The 16,954-nt window shown below is 50.5% G+C and overlaps 2 protein-coding genes across 7 annotated transcripts in view; one reads left to right on the forward strand and one right to left on the reverse strand.

The window, feature by feature from the left end:
• The window catches only part of Ptpn1 (protein tyrosine phosphatase non-receptor type 1), a 67,503-nt gene extending 53,053 nt beyond the window's left edge, over window positions 1-14,450 (forward strand). Inside the window, exons 5-9 of one of the 2 annotated variants that reach the window (XM_020179696.2) lie at window positions 5,189-5,326; window positions 8,329-8,538; window positions 8,951-9,112; window positions 9,524-9,744; window positions 10,809-14,450. In XM_020179696.2, the coding sequence (XP_020035285.1) occupies window positions 5,189-5,326; window positions 8,329-8,538; window positions 8,951-9,112; window positions 9,524-9,744; window positions 10,809-11,025 (948 nt within the window). In that variant the 3' untranslated portion in view covers window positions 11,026-14,450. The remainder of the gene's footprint in view (window positions 1-5,188; window positions 5,327-8,328; window positions 8,539-8,950; window positions 9,113-9,523; window positions 9,745-10,808) is intronic. The other variant, XM_074074977.1, reaches the window with a different exon arrangement.
• Window positions 14,054-16,954, reverse strand: part of Ripor3 (RIPOR family member 3) — a 64,295-nt gene continuing 61,394 nt past the window's right edge. For all 5 annotated transcript variants that reach the window (XM_074074973.1, XM_074074972.1, XM_074074974.1 and 2 more), the window contains one exon: window positions 14,054-16,527. In XM_074074973.1, coding sequence (XP_073931074.1) covers window positions 16,427-16,527 — 101 coding nt within the window. In that variant the 3' untranslated portion in view covers window positions 14,054-16,426. The remainder of the gene's footprint in view (window positions 16,528-16,954) is intronic.

The following is a 16,954-nucleotide window of genomic DNA, read 5'->3' on the forward strand; positions in this document are numbered from 1 at the left end:
TTTCAGTTTTCTTTTTTGGGGCAGTATTGAGGTTTGAACTGAGGGCTTCCCACTTGCTCAGCAGATACTCTCCTGCTTGAGCCATGCCTCTGATTTTGCTGTGATTACTTTAGGGATTGGATCTCATTTTTGTGCAGGCTAGTCTCGACTGTGATCTGCCTATTTTACGCATCCCACTATAACTGGGATGACCACTATGTGTCACCACACCCAGCTTTTTCCTGTTGAGATGGGGTCTTACAAACTTTTTTGCCCAGCTGGCCTCAAACTGCTATCCTCTGAAGCTCAGCCTCCCAAGTAACTAGGTTTATAGGAGTGAGCCTCCAGTGCCCAGCTGTTATAGTTTCTTACTGTGTTCTGCAGGCCAGGGTTTGGATCACAGCACCCAGTTTCATCTCACACCCAGATATCTTCAGGTTGTTATCCACAGATCACCCTATAGCCCTGTTCTTCTATCACCCTTCTTCCTCCTGCAATTGCCCCAAAGGCTGGCTTTGTGTGCAAGTCTCAAGGCTGGATTTCAGCAGAGGCAACAGGCTCCTTACCCCTCCCCTGCTCTCATCCCTCCTGCCTCTGCTTGTACTTGAGCTCCCCAGCTCCAGGTGCTGAGGCCTCAGGAAAAGGTGAGTTGAGGATTGTAGGGACTGACAGGAATGTGTGGCCTGGGAGCAGAGAACTGGATGTCCCTGTCCTCTAGCCTTGCCAGGTCCTGGCACCATGCTCTCTGGGGTTCAGACCACCACTCACACAGTTGTCCTAGCCATCTCAGGCTAAGAACATGAGGGCTCCAGAGACCACCCCTCCAAAGAAGGCACCATGGTGCCTTAGAGGGTGGGAAACACCAGTGCAAAGAAGCAGCACACCAAAGGGAGCCTTGACAGTGAGGTCAGCATTAACCATAGGCCTCCCCCCACTCACCTGACACCTTGGAGGGCAGCACATGGTTAAAACATGTTTGTTTTATCTTCTTTTGCCTCTGCCCACTCTTGTGAAGCACAAATGTATGTATTTGCTCCATAGTCACTGACGGGACATTGCCTGTGCATTCCGCTAATGGAATGGCAGTGCTCATCTTAGAAAGCCCTTGTCCATGAAAAGTGGCCTTGAGCTTGTTTCTTTCTGCTTCTGTGGCTTGATTAATAAAATGTAGTTGCTGATGGGAAATGAGCCCTGTCCTTCGCCATCCTCTGGGCAGCTTTGACTAAAGAGAAATGTTAGGTTCCACAGCACACGCTCCACAAAGGAAATGCCTCCTATGGTCAGGGAAGCGTTTGGGCCGGGTCATTTTCTCTCCTGGGGTGGGGCTGTGCATTTCAGATGTTCAGCACCACCTCTGGTCTCTACCTGCTAGATGCCAGGAGCATCACCACCCCAGACACAGTCGTCACACATCTCCACATCTTTGTGCCACACTTTGTTCGGGCCCTGGCAGGTGGCATTGCCCTGGTTGAGAGCCACTGCTGTACATGACAATGGAGGTTGGAAATTCTGGGTGATTGTTTAGTTTAGTTTAGTTTGTTTGTTTTGTTTTGTGTAACCCCAGCTGGCTTCTACCTCACAGAGGTGAGATACACCACTGTGCTCAGTAGGGGCTGGGAATTTTAAATCAGTATATTTATTCACAGATCATCAGCTGTGGTAGGAGTCCCCTTTTATTTGTTTGTTGCTAGAAGTTCCAGTAAAGACACTTTGCTGTTAGCACAGTTTGCTTAAGCAAGTGTTGTCACATTAAAAGGAATGATGTCTATGCTATAGTTACATGTTTGTCACCAGGCCCATCTCTGAGCTGTTTCCCACCCAAGATTCACCATAAACAGATTCACTGTGGCAACCTTTCCCCTGGGATTACTGTGTAGGCCATCACAAAACATGGCTGATTGGTTTTATTGTAGTTCACTCTGAAAATGTGGCAGTAGTCCTTGTTTTCTTTTAGAACTATTCCATTCCACTCGGGGTTACTCACGCATATAAGCAGGCATGAAAAGTAGTGTATGCTTTGAGGCTTTGAAAGTTGGTTTGGGATCAACATTGCCAATTCTGCATCCACATGATCACTCCCAGAAGGGCTGCCAGGGAAGTCCTGTGTCTCATGGACTCCACTCACCAAATTATAAGCTGCTATCCTGCAGAGGCTCCGGAAACACACATCTGCTCTCTGCTTTTCCTCCTCCACCAGACAGTTTAGGATGTTCCCTTCTTGCTTTTGCATATCAGTCTGTTATCTTTCAGAACCTCATGCTTCCTGGAAGCCAGTTATACAGATGGTTGTGTTAGTCTGGGATCAGCCAAATGGCCAAAGTTCTCACTGACTCAATTTTAAAATTGATTTTAGACCTTTCAACGTGGAGTGTACTTGGATGTAAGGTTGGGGTTATTGTTTAGACAGGGGGAGTGGGCTGGATAAGTTTAATTTGACACTCTAGAGCATGGCCTGTATCTCTGCCCTGGAACCCCTATGCAAGCCACTGTTGAGTTTTGGGAGTTTTCACGCAGAGGACATAGTGCTTTGTAATGTGGGTACCTTAGGCTCATGCACTTCTCAGGCTCTGCTCACTTAGTTCTCTCTGTTCATCACTCTTTGGGAGAACCAAATCTTCTACCACAGGGTCACGTAGATGATTTCTGTAGGTTCTTCTTAAGGGTGCCTGGCTGGCTGGGCACCAGTGACTGACACCTGAAATCCTAGCTATTCAGGAGGCAGACATCAAGAGCATCATTGTTTGAAGACAGCCCTGGGCAAATAGTTCACAAGCCCCTATCTCCAGAAAAACCCATCACATGGGCTCATAGAGGGTCTCAGATAGTAAGAGCACTTGCCTAGCAAGTGTAGGCCCTGAGTTCAAACCCCAGTACTGTCAAAAAAAAAAAAGAGTGCCTGGCTATTTGCTTGGAAGTCCCAAGGACTCTTGCTAGCATCTGCTGTCATGGTGGAAACAAAGGCTACTAGGGACACCAGCATGTTAGCACTGCTGCCTTCCTGTCCTGTGCTGACCAAGAGGCCTGGGTTTGGAGCCCAGTGATGGGCTGCTTTCCGGTAAGAGCTGGGCTCCTGCTCAAGACAGCAGTGTAGTAGGATAACTGGAGGTAGGGAGAGGCCTTGTACTGTTTTTTTTGTTTGACTTTGTATGTTTAAAACAAAATTTCTACGGGAAATGACAGCAAGCAGAGCATGTTCCTGTAATGCCTAATTAAATATTGCCGATGGACACTTGGTTTCATGCCAGAACTCTTCTGAAGTCTTGGTTTTCCCCAGATTAAAAAGATTTGTCAGGCTTTTTAGGTGCTTCTGAAAGTGAGTGGAAGGTTTAAAAGTTTGCCTGCTCACAAGATGAGGGACATCAGCCCCTTCCTCTGTGTGATGGCTGTGCTTTGTTTTTGTTCTCTTCACTCTCTGCTCACTGTGGTGGGTGACTACATCAACACAGGTTGCTGTGAACCCACCAGGTCACCCTCTGGAGGCACCCTCAAATCTACCAAACAGAAGTGTGGGAATAAGCACATTCCTTTGAGATCTCCTGTGATCTTGCTCCTGACCACCTCAGCTAATGCCTCCGCATCCGGAGTGGCAGAACTATATCCTTGCTGACAGTTGGCCCCTCCAAGGGGCTCGTCTTTGCCAGCTGGTCATCAACATAGGAAGGCCATACTGGTGCAAACAGGCTCTCAAGAAAGCCCTCTTGGTTTCAGAGGGCTGGGAAGTTGAATGCTAAGCTGGCATTGCACCCTAGTGTTCCTGCATTTATATCTCCTGCTTTTTTGTTTGCCACAGCTTCTAGGCCAATATAGCAGAAGCAGCAGGCACCCATGGTTCTGTGGTCACCCTCGAGAGCCACCTGACTGCTCACCACACTGGATAACACCACAGGTCTCTGAGCCTGACACGGCGATGGCTGTGCTCAGGGCCTCTGTTGGCCCATCTCTTGCTGCTCCTCTGAGCCTCGCCTTTGCAGCCCCTGCCCCAAAATCCTAGCTGCCCTTCACAGCCTGCCTCCTCATCACCTCTGACCTATTTTCTCAGCCAGCCAGAGACATCTGCCCTCTCTGGATCCTTGTGACACATTGGCATTATCTGCCCCTTAGCTTCCCACCATGCCCCTTGTCCCTGTGGTTGTGACTGTCCCTCCTGGCAGACAGGACTCCCCTTGAGGGGCTTTCTTCATTCACACCATCAGTTGTCCCAGAGGAGTACTAGTGGGTCAGTGTGAGTTGCAAGTGTCATTTACCAGAGAGCTGATCACAACACTGGCATTTTTTTTGGAGAGAATCTTAAGACTCTGAGGTCTTCTGTCTGCCATGCTGTCAGTCCTTCTGCCTCAGAGACCACAGCTTGTTCCTGGTCCTCACCATCTTTGTCCAGACAGCCATCGGCAAGCAGAAATGTCTGAATAACTGGCAGAGAAACAGTGACAGGAGCACACACTGCATTTGGAAGTATATGTCCTGTGAGCTTCACATGAACCAAATCTTCAGCTCTGCTTGTTTTAAAGAAAACCCTAGGGATCAACTTTTTTAATTCTATTTTATTTTTGGCCGTACTGGTGTTTGAACTTGGGTTTTCAAGGTAGACACTTTGCTGTTTAAACCCCACCCCCCAGCCCAATGATCAACATTTAAATCAAGATCATTAAATAGTTTCTGAATTATCAAAATAGAACATCACAAGTATTTTTCAGAATTGAATCGAACCAGAATGAAAGGGTGAGCATGCGGTCCTCCAAGCCACTCCATTCACTGCCAGCCTTTCTGAAGCACTTCCCTGCCGTCTGTCCCGCCTTGTTTGTCATTGCATGTGGGGCTTCCTCATGGCTAAGGCGCTTGTGCTCTGTGCGTCCACAGCTCGATCAGGGCAGTGTTTGAGGTGGTTACAGGAAGGCACTTGTGAGAGGCAAACCTTTTGTGCAGCCTGGCATTGCCTCGTCGTTGGCAGGTGAGGAGCAGAGCCCTGCAGCCCCCATTGCTGCTAGTGGCAGGAAGTCTGAACCCTAGCTGTCCACACAGCAGCCTGGGTCAGAAGCCTCACAGCCCTCCCCAGCTCACCAAAGCAGGAGCTGTGCTGACCAGACCTTCCACAGTCAGAAAAGCTCCGGGCCTTTGTGTTGTCATAAAGCCCATGGAATGTTCTCCAAGCCTGCTGTCTTAGGAAAATGGTTGCTGGCTCACAGTAATGCAGTGTTATTTCCTCCCCTAGTTAAAATGTGCCCAGTATTGGCCGCAGAAAGAAGAAAAAGAGATGGTCTTTGATGACACCAATTTGAAATTAACATTGGTCTCTGAAGATATCAAGTCATATTACACAGTGCGACAGCTAGAGCTGGAAAACCTGGTGGTGAGTGTGATGGCCATTAGCTGCTTCAGGCAGCTCCCAGCTGGGCTGCCTCGTCCCTTGGGTGATTCCTGACACAGCGCTTCCGGGAGTTGGGTACCTCAAGCAAGGTGTGACTTTGTCACCATGGTGAGCAGAGCTTCCTTGCCTACTCACCGAGTGACCTGAGGCTTGGGGAGGCTTGGGGAGGGGAGGCATGGATGCCTTCTTCCCCACAGAGTGCTCTCCAGCCTTAACACCAGTCAGCACCAGTTCTTAGAGAAAAGGCAGTGTGACTATAGAGGGACCACAGTGAGTGCCTGCAGTTAAAATGCCCGCAGAGTACGCCTTCCTTGTGGCCTGCGGCCTCCATGGCCTGTGGTCTCCATCTAAAGTGAGGAAGGGGGCTTGCCCCACTGGCTCCACTTTCTTGGCCAGTGAAGATTTTCTAGGTCAGGTCTTAGGTTTATTTATTGTGGAAAACATTTATAACACTGGTTGCTCACCATCACTAAAATGTGCTCTTGGAACATGGCAAGACCCTATGCTAATAAGCAGCAAAGTAATTTGCTGGAAACCATGATTCTGAAGAGTCCTCCTGGTCCTGGCATAGTGTAGGGCTCATAGTGGCCAGCCAGCAGTCTCTGGGACCAGACTGTCTGGGCCTGAATCTTTCAGACTATCAGACCCAGGGCCAGGGCCATCACCTCAGTGTCTCCATTTCCTCTTCCATCAGACTGGGGCTGGCAGAGGTTCCAGGAGGTCACATGTGGAGGGTTAATTGGTACACAAGGTATAGTAACATGGAACCCAGGGGCAGGCCAGAAAAGTCCAGAGGAAAGGTGGGGTTATAGGTGACTGCTTGGCGTGGGGCTTGCTGGACTGTGTGAAAGGTCAGAGCCTGCTTCTGAGTGGTATTCGCAGACCCTCAGAAGTTCCTGGTGTTGAACTCATAGTTGAAGTCAGATCTGAAACTTAACATAGGATACCATGTCCTTGCAAGGGGCCTGAGAGTGTGATTGACAGAGGGGGAGATCCCCCAGAACCTGGGTAGGATTAACACTGCCAGTGTGTGGGAATGTGCCTGGGGGACTATGTGGAGACCCTTCTTAGGTTTCTTAGCATAGCATTTGCAGGCCTGAAGAAAACAATTCAGCAGAGTACAAGAGATTCGAACTTGTTGCTTGGCAGAGCAAATATAAGAGACTTTGAGGGCTTTTTTGTCTGAGTTTGTTTGTTTATTTGTTTGTTTGTTTTAAAATGGGGGTCTCCTGTATAGCTCAGGATGGCCTTGAACTCACAATGTTCCTGCCTTAGCCTCCCAACTGCTGGGATTACAGTTGTGTTCCACCATGCCTGGCCAGCTTGTAGGTTTTCATTCTTTTTGTGGGGCAGTACTGGGGATTGAGCTCAGGACCTCATACTTGTTGGGCAGGTGCTCTACTGCTTGAACCATGCTCCCCACCCCTAGTTTGTAAGTTTTGGTGTTAGGGTTCACTTGCTCCAACGACTTCATTGTTACAAAACCCTTTCTCAGCCATGGTGTGTTTGTGCTGGGGCCTAGAACAAGAGTCCTCGTTGTGGGGGGCAGAGGTGTCAGGGAAGGACCCACCCCCTTCAAAAGAGTAAAAAACTCACTTTTGGCATGTTTTCTTCTTATCCAACTTTAACAGATATTTTAAATACTTTCTCTCCTCTCAAAATAGAAGTGTTTCTCTTTAGTGCCTTTACAGTTACATGGAAGAATTGCTTCCTGTGATTCTACAAATTACCCTAATGTGCAGATGTCCCCAGCTCTGCAGAAAAAGATACGTGTGTCTAGTAGTCAGGCAGGGTTAGCTGTCTGTGTGGGAGGTGCTCAGCGGCAGCACACTGCAAGCTCTCAGAGCAGGTGATACCTTGACCTCACTGTGAAGGAAGGCATTGTTTGCAAGCAGGTCCCCAGCTCAAAGCATCACTGTCAACTGCTCTCCAGAGGTGGAGGCTCACACGGGTGCTAGCACCATGTGTTAGGAGACCCTGAAGGCTGTCAGGGTTGCTCTCTGCAGCCTCTCCGATGCCCACATTAGGAGACAGCAGTCCCAGGGACCTGTCCTCTCATGGCCTTGCTTTCCAGGTGACTGGTTCCTGTTTGCTGTGCCTTTAGGCTGCTTAGGGTCTTAGTACCTTTCTCCTATGAGAGCTGCTGGAAAGGGTGAAGGGAGGAGCAGCGCTGCTGTTTCTGAGGCACCACTAGGGGTCGCTTTAAGACAGAGGTCGTGTAGCAGACTCTGACAGAGGGCTCCTCCTGCATCTAGGGCTCCTCATCTGGAAACTGGATGCATGGGTGCAGGGCCCCACAAGGTGGAGGGGAATGTGCTGGGCCCACATGCAGGCAGGTAGGGTTGCTCCATTCCTGACTGCTCCTGTCACCCCCTCCTCAGTGACCATCTCTTCAGCTGGGCGCTAAGCACACAGGCAATCCCCCATCTTTGGAGACTGACTTGGTTACATCCTCCTGTGCTGTAATTTTTTTTTCTTGTTTTTTTTGTAGCAGCACTGGGGTTTGAACTCAGGGCCTCACACTTGGAAGGCAGGGACTCTACCACTTGAGCCATCCACCAGCCCTGTTTATATCCTCCTGCAAAGCAGCAATCCTCTGAAGTGTCCCAGAGGTGGTAAAGCCCTGAGTGACCCGGAACCATGCAGTTGGTCTTTCATCTTGTACCGGAACCTTGGTGGACTTTCTGACCACATTATCGTGGGTGGCGGTGCAAGGTCATTGTGACTTGCGAGGCAGAGGAGACAGTTATAACCACGTGAACATGGACATGAGAGAGACTTGGGAGGAAAGGGCTCTGTCCCATCCCAAAGGACAGGGAGTTCTAGGCAGAGGCAGCTGCGGTTCGCACGGGTGCCTGTTTCCTGGCTGTGGGGCTGTGGGGAGAAGTCTGAGCCGGGTACGTAGAAGACTGCAGTGTACACGTGAATTGAGTGATCTCCACCGCTGGTTCTCCTAGCATCATCAGAGCCTTTATCTCTTTCAGACTCAAGAAACGCGAGAGATCTTACATTTCCATTATACCACGTGGCCTGACTTTGGAGTCCCAGAATCGCCAGCCTCATTTCTGAACTTTCTTTTCAAAGTCCGAGAGTCAGGGTCACTAAGCCCTGAGCACGGCCCTGTTGTGGTGCACTGCAGTGCTGGCATTGGCAGGTCGGGGACCTTCTGCTTGGCTGACACCTGCCTCTTGCTGGTGAGGAGGGCTTTGAGTGCCCAGGAAGAGAAGGAAACACATTTGAACTCTGCCCCACTGATCACAGCTCCCCATTGCTATCTGCAAATGTTCTTCCTCATGGGACATCTAGCTTTGACCTTGGCTCTTCAAGTCCCTGAAAAGAAACTGCTGTAAATCAGTTTTGTTTGCCGGATACTCCAGTTGTAACAGGGAATCGGAGGGAGGGAGAGCTGGAAAATCCCCTTTGCTCTCCTGCTGAACTCTTCAGCCCCATGCCTACAGGGTCCCAGTTTGCTTCATTTTCTCACATTCTTTAGAACTCCTCCCCACGCCCCACTGATTTTCCTGGTTAGAAACCTGAGCCCTCTTGTCCCAAAACATGGAATGTCTCCTTGTGCTGGCTGAATCATGTCTCCCTTCTGGCTTTCAGATGGACAAAAGGAAAGACCCTTCTTCTGTGGACATCAAGAAAGTGCTGCTAGAGATGAGGAGATTCCGGATGGGGCTGATCCAGACGGCTGACCAGTTGCGCTTCTCTTACCTGGCTGTGATCGAAGGGGCAAAGTTCATCATGGGAGACTCCTCAGTGCAGGTCAGCTCTGCTTTAGCCCATGGGCAGCGATTTCCAGGATTTCTCCTGTTCTGTTTTGTTTTGATTGGTGATGGAGCCCAGGGCCATGGCGTGCTAGGCAAGCACTGTACCACTGAACTACACCCTAGTCCTTGTTTTTATCTTTGAAGGAGTCTGTCAATCATAAAAGTTCAGACACTATTGGGTCAGAGGAAATAGTGAGAAAGTTGTTTGCAAGTTGCAATTTTTCTTTGAAGTGCTCACCGGAGAGCACTGATAGGAAGAGTAGACCAGCTTTCAAAAGATTTCACCTTCTATATGTACAACCAAGACCAAGAAGCCGAGAGCTCCTCACTGCACTGTCAGCTCTGTTCACTGACAATTTTGTCAGCAGTGACCACTAATGGGACTTCCTCCTGCTGTTCTTTCAAGGGTCAGTGGAAAGAGCTTTCCCATGAGGACCTGGACCCCCCACCCGAGCATGTGCCCCCACCTCCCCGGCCACCCAAACGGACCCTGGAGCCAAACAATGGGAAATGCAAGGAGCTCTTCTCCAACCACCAGTGGGTAAAGGATGAAACTGAGGAGGATAAAGATGGCCCTATCAAGGAAGAAAACAGAACCCCCTTAAATGTCCCCTACAGCATGGACAGGTAATGTGAGAGGGACCTGCCTTATTGGGGGCAAAGGGCAGTGACCTTGCATTCCAGAATCACATTCCAGTTGGCCTTGAAAACCTGTGGCCACTACCTCCCTTTGGCACACCCTGCTTCCACTTTGGGGCTGGGGCTGCTGCTCTGTCCTGGCTGAGGAGGGCCACCTGCTTTGAGTAGGACTATAGCACCACCTTGTGGTGATTCTTGGAATCAGGCTCGCATAACCGAGCAGAATTTTTCCGCCATTGATGACAGTGCCCACCCCGAGGTGAGATGTCCGGGCTTGATGACGTACTTTGAGTCCCCACAGTGGACCTGCGGGGAACTTAACTTTCATGGAGTCCTGATGAAATTAGTTTCACTTTGTTTCTTTACATTCACACAGCCATTATTGAGCACCCGTTGCTGAATGTGAGGTGTGAGACAAAAGCAGAGAGTGTCCCATGGGCTGTGTTAGGAGCAGGCTGACTCGCATTACTCTGTGATGGGAGCCGAGGTGGCCGTGGAAGGCTTGCCTGCAGGAGGTGGCACTGCACGGGAGCTGCAGGATGAATAGGAGTGAGCTCCACTGGTGGCGGTGCCCTGGGTGCCTCCGTTCTGGAGGACAGGTGTAAGCTGTGCGCACTCTGTCCCACAGTAGTGCATACTTAGAACTGCGCAGAGACATGCGGGGTGGCTGTGCGCATCACAGCGTCATTTGTAGTAGAGAGAAGTTAGAGCCAGTGCTATGCCTGGGGTGGAGAGGTCGCTCTCTGCCCACGCTGGGGCATTGATCTGAGTCATTGGCATGGCCAGCCTGGGAAGCTGAAGTGCTGAGAAAGCAGGTCCCACACACCATGCACACTCATGAGGCCTGGGTGGAATGACATCATGATGGCCAGTGACCCAGGCACCCTGGGGGCCAATGGGTAGCGAGTGGGCTACAGGCTGATATCTGTTCTGGCCTGGCCCTCCTGCCAGGCTGTGCGGCCAGCTGGCCTTCAGAATACCGCCATAATAGTCACTTACGTATCATCTGTTTTCCCAAAGGTGAGTAACCCTCTGTGCCCTTCACTCCCCAGCATGAGTCAAGACACTGAAGTTAGAAAACGGATCACGGGTGGAGGTCTTCAAGGAACCCAGGCTGCCTTCCCCACCAAGGGAGAGCCATCCCCACCCAAGGAGGAGGAGGAGCAGGGGCCGACACCAACTCCCTGGAAACCCTTCCTGGTCAATGTGTGCATGGCCACGGTCCTCACAGCTGGCGCATACCTCTGCTACAGGGTGTGTTTTCACTGACAGACATGCTGGTGAGAGCGCGAAGGGAGCACTGGCTGCTGGCCCAGTGTTAGGATTCGGTTCTGTGGAGCATCTGAGCCAGTCTCAGAAGAAACAGATCCCAGGTTCTAAAGTCTGGAACTGTGGAAGGGCTACCCAGAGAGAATTGAGGATTGATGCACTGGGGTTTTAAGGAGCCCTGTGGTCCCAAGAATAAAAGTCTAAACTCAGGGCCTTAACCTATTCAGGAGGAAGTAGAAAAAAACAATGCCAAATAAGTATGTCTCTCTGTTTGTCTCTCTCTCTTTCTCTCTTCTCCCCCCCTCCCCGCTCCCTCTCTCCTTCTCTTTCTCCTCTCTTCTCTCTGCTTCTCTCTCTCGTTCATTTGTTTTGGGGGAAAAAACAGAATTACAACACATTGTTGTTTTTAACCTTTATAAAAAAAAGCAGCTTTTTGTTACTTCTGGACAAGAGAAAACTAGGCACCTCTGAAACTTTCTTGTACCCTAGGTGATGTAATCAGATACACAGTTTATATTTTATTTCCCAGGGAAAAAAACCCACACTTTCACGAATGTAACTGCTTTGAAGCAGAGGGTTAGGACACTGCCATGTTCAGGCACTTGCTGGCTGCACGCACCTGAGCTAGTCAATGCCTGCGCTTCCGGTTCTGAGCAGAGGAACAACACAAGGCCATCTCTAGAGAGCAGACCTGGCTTCCACTTTGACTCAGGATGTCCCTGTTGGTTTTCCATTGCTCAGTTCTCCACCCACTCCTCCTTGTGACAGCCATCTTGCTCACACACCAGCCCTCATCATCCCATCCCTGCAGAGGGTTTCCTGGAGGGCCCTGCCTCAGAATTGGGGTCACCACAGGGTGGCCACTGGCATTTTACCCCATGGTTTCCACTTCATTTGGAAAATAAGTGCCACTGCAATAGAAGTGCACACAGTAGATATGCACTGCTCCTAAAGGAAGGTGGGTAGACAGGCTCAGAAACCATGGAAACCCCTTCACAAGACTGGTCACACTTTCAAATGTTTTACCTCTTTCCAGGAGACCCATTTTTAAGTACATCAGGTAGTTTAGCAAAATGTAAACATTTTTTTCCTTAGGGGTGATTTTTTATGAAGGAGCTGTCATTTAAAACACACACAGACACACACAGACACACAGACACACACACACACACACAGACACACACACACACACACACACACACACACACACACACAGAGCCAAGCGCTGGTGGCTCACGCTTGTAATCCTAGCTATTTGAGAGTTTGAGATCAGGAGGATCTCAGTTCAAGGCCAGCCTAGGCAAATAGTTCTCAAGACCCTATCTCCAAAATAATCAGAGCAAAATGGAGTGGAGGTGTGGCTCAGGCGGTAGAGCACCTGCAAAGCCCTGAGTTCAAACCCAGTGAAAAAAAACCCATAAACCCACCCTTGCCTGGTGGTCCCCTTGGAGGTGGGTATGGCCTGTCCTGTGTGGGTTGGGGCTCATCTGAGATGTTGGGTTCCATTCCAGTTCCTGCTCAACAGCAGTGCGTAATCTGATCTCCTCCATCCTCCTCCGTCCTCTGTCCACCTCTGCCCGCAGAGCCCACCGACTAGCAGGCAGGCTGTGGTAGGTAAGGGCCACTGGCCAGCGCAGAGAGAGAGCCTGGAAGGACACTTGTCTACTCTAGCCACCCTTCTGGGCTGTGTCTCCCCACTTCTTCTATCCCCACCCCCCACCTTCCTTTCAGCACCAAATCCACAACCGTTTTGAGGAGAGGCCTAGAGAGAAGCGTTGGCCTACTCCAGTTCCAGGCTTGCCACCAACCACTGCTTTGTGCTGCACCCAGGTGGCAGCACCCTGAAATCCTCCTGGCAACCTCCGTGTGGCCTGCATGAAGTAAGCTTCTCTGCTCTGTAACTTATTTTTAATGTTTTCCCTGAGGCATCTGCGCTGTGCTAGCATTTCCTTAAACCCGTAATGTATTAAGCGTCAGTGGCAGCCTTGCATCGGCTTTATCAAGCAGGACGCTAACATCTACATCCTCAGGTGTGCGGGTGCACAGGACGGCCGGGAGCGCTGCACTGGCCAGCGCTGGCGGGGAGGACCATTGTGAGCCGTTGTTAGGTAGTGATACTGGGCACCGCAGAAGATGGCAGAGTGGAATCCTGTGTAAAGAACACTTGGGTATTTAATGACATACATGATGTGAAATAGCTTCTTCCCAGTCCTCCTCCTCGTTCTGTGTCACGCTTTCCCTATGCATATTAGGATGCGTGTGGGTCTTCTGTGTCCTGATGACAAACCATGTGCTGGAAATGACCCTTGTTTACTGAGGTGCCGATGGCCAAGTCCATCCCCTGCATGAGCTGTTACGTGGCTGTGGTCCTAAGGCCTTGCTGAAGGAGTTGCCATTCAGCACGAGAGCAGGGGAGTTTTCCAGGAACGATTTATTGGCCTGAATCCTGACATGACACTGGTAATGTCCCAGTGAGGCCTGGCCTGGCCTAGGCCACCTGGGTCCCTCAGTAACTCAGACATTCCAGGGACATGATGACCACGTTCACGCTTCATGCTCTGGACAGCTAGGCGAGCAGGGCCCCCATCTTTGGGACCAGCCTCTCATTCCAAGTTCACGCCGTTCAGGGTTTGGAAGCAAGGCAGCTGTGGGAACCACCCCCTGGGAGCAACCCGGGTGACAGTCCTGAGAGTCAGCCTTTGCCATCTCCGTCCCGTTTCGTTTTGCCAAGAGGTGTGTCTGCACCCTTGAGACCTGTGGGGACTGATGGTGCTCACGACTCTTCCTGTGAGGAGAACTTAAGACCTCCACGTTCGGTGGCTTTTTAACCAGAGAAAAGGCAGCTGCAGCCCCCGAGCTGCTCTTTGCCAGCATTTTCACGTTTTTGCCTTTCACGTGGAGCAGCCAGCACCAAGCAACTCTGGCAGGAACACTTGAGGCGCCATGCACAGAGCCTTGTGAGGTGCGGGTACGCCTTAGGTGCCAGGCTGTGAGCATTTTGGCATTGGGCTTGTTTTTCCAAAGTCCCCATCTGTGTTAGTAGTAGGGTGTGTATACAGTAGCCTTCAAATGGATGTGCTGGTTAACCCAGTCCTTGGAGAGCAGGTGACCTCATCCTGTCACACGTATGCTAGAGAGGGAGCAAGCTGCTCTGCTATATGCCTTAAGCCAGAAGTTACTCATCAGGTCGTTATTTTTACAATGGCCATGGAATAAACCATTTTTACAAAAATCAAAACAAGAGAAAGTGAGGTGTTTCGGTATAACACCTTTCCAGGTGTCTGTATATTGGGGTGCATGCCCGGGTGGGGGACATGTCTCAGGGTCTTCTCTGACCTCACATAACTGTCAACTGTACAGTTTTCCAACTTGCCATATATGATGGGTTTGCATTTTAGTTGCAATAAAGTTTTTTTTCTAAAGAACGTGGGTATTGAGTGCTTCCCGTCTCTTTGCTTAATGGACCTGAACCAGGGCAGGCAACTCTTTGTTTCCATCCCTGCCTATGTGAAGCAGGTGGGGTCCATCAAGGGGAATCAGCGTGCTCTGAGTGCCAGAGGCTGGCAGGTCTGCCTTCTCCCGCTGGGGAGCTTGTTTACCCTGGTCCTTCAGAAAACCTGCCCTCGGGCCCTCTACAATCCTTACCAGGACTCACAGAAGTTGCTAGAAGAACTGTTCTAGCCCCAGAACCGCCCGTTATCCTGTTGCCTGTCAGTCTTAGTCTCAGTAAACTCACAGTTGATGTAGAATTGATTTAGAAATGAAAATGAGGACAAGAAAATGAATAGTCTTGTCTTCTGTGTACAAATGAAACAGTGTCAGTCCCCTGAAGTGATTTTTTGACTTTGTTTTGGAGTACTCTCAGACTCCAGGGTTGGAACAATAGTGAAGCACTGCCTCCCAGCCTTCAGGTTCTGTGACTGACCACTTCCAAGTTGGCTGGGGAGTGGGAAACAAATACAGGCTATGCTCTTGGGGACACAAGATGTCCCCAGAATCCTGCACCTCAGTGGGACCGTGACACCCACCGTCCCACTTCCAAGTCTCAGATAGGAACAGTGGTACCTAAGCCGTCAAGAAGAGGTGGAACACCAGTGCGGAAGAATACCTGTTTGTAACTTTGGGACTTGAATCCAGTTGGGCAAAGGGCTAACCAGAGTCCTTACCCAGGGTGTCTGCGTGGTAGAGAACCCCTGGGGCAGCGTCCCTGGGAGCCCAGCACTGGAGGCACCCTTCTCTGTCCTCACCCATGTCCTTGGGGACAGCACCAGGGGCAACAGGCCCCACTCCTGGACAACTGTCTGGGAAAACAGTCATTGTGAACTTTGGGGAGTAAAGTGAAGTATCCATCGAGATCTTTTTTTTTTTTTAATGGAAATTTCAGAACATGGGAGTAGGAATAAAAAATAAATACTGAGTTAAGCCCAGAAAGCACACAGTGCACATACAGCAAGTTTAAATGCAGACGTATAAGGCCATTGCTGATGGCAATGGCTGGACCCCATGTTAGCTCAGCATTAGCACAGAGACCTAGGGACAGCCGTTGTGCTTTGTTTTTAGCCCACCTAAACAGGAGACATCTGTTTCCGTAAAACGATGCACTCTATGCTGGACTCTGCCTTCAAACCAGTGATGGCTTCCCAAGCATTCATGCTACATGTCTTGGCCAGCTTATTTTGGAAACTGGAGTTCATGTTGATTTGTGTGGCCAGAGCACATGGTTTCCCTGCCTGCGATGCTTCAGGCTCCTTGCCGAGTCTTTCCTTCTTTGTGCCATGGAACATGGTGGAAATAAGGCTGTGGCCAGCTGGCTGCTGCGGCTCCACTGGCATTTTGGCTGCAGCTTGGGTTAAAAGTGTGGCTCATAGAAACCCTGGCTTTGAGCCTCCCACCGTCCCCTGCTCTCCAAGGTGACAGCTAGCTGCTGTTGAAATGATTCAAGCCACTGCTGCCTTTCATTAGCAGGCCTCCTTGGCCCCAGGATTTATTGAAGCAAGCATGCTGAGCCAGGGCAGTGACGTGCAGGGGACTTACGTTCCACACACTCGTCTGTCCTGGAACATTTATTTATGCAGGGCCTCAACTTGCCTGGCCACAGCCCTGTGTACGTGGCTGGCTGGCATTGAACCGGCTCTATACCATGGCATGGCCACACAGACACTCAGAGACAAACGGTGCTCAGCGAAGGCTGCACATCTCCGAGTGCCATGCGTCGTCACCTTTTCCTGCTCTGCAAAAGCACCGCTCATGCCCCGAGGCTTTGTAACGTGCCCTGAAAGGCTGGTGCACACTTGTGGGGGAGCACCCAGTGTGCTCCACCCAAACTTCAGGCACTGTGTGGAGGCTGGGAAGCAGCAAGAAAGAAAGACACATGAGATTTGAGCTTATCAGCTGAGACTTTTCAAAATATTGTGATTTCAACATCTGCCTCCTGGCAAAAGACCTCCCTTTGTTCTGAGTGATGTTTATCCATCTTCTCAAAAGCTAAGCGTCCTTTTTCACCTGAAACAGAAAAGCGATTCATCACTGGGCTGGCTCCCACCTCGCTATCCAGCTCTGCTAGGCCAGAGTGGCTTGAGGGCTTAGACACACGGAGCTGGGGCTTTTGGGGAGCCTCCACTGAGTGATGGACTGAGCCTCATCCCAACACCTTGGGGTGGTCTGCCTGTGATGGGGTCTGCCAAACTGTAGGCCCGCCTCACCTCTGGCTTTCATTTGCCCAAGGTCATAAAACAAGTTTAAGAAGAAAATAAAACACTTGGGCCACTCTGCTGTGAGGGAAACCTGCCCTGCAGTTGCCCGTGAGTGAGGAGTTGACCTGTGGAGGGCCTAGAACCATGCCTGCCCATGCTGCTCTGCTCTGCGGTGCTGAGAGCCATGTATGGCCTCACGCACATCTCCACTAGGGATCCCAAGGACCCCACTGCAT

This window comes from Castor canadensis, chromosome 5 (assembly GCF_047511655.1).
Source record: "Castor canadensis chromosome 5, mCasCan1.hap1v2, whole genome shotgun sequence".
NCBI classification, from domain to species: Eukaryota; Metazoa; Chordata; class Mammalia; order Rodentia; family Castoridae; genus Castor; species Castor canadensis.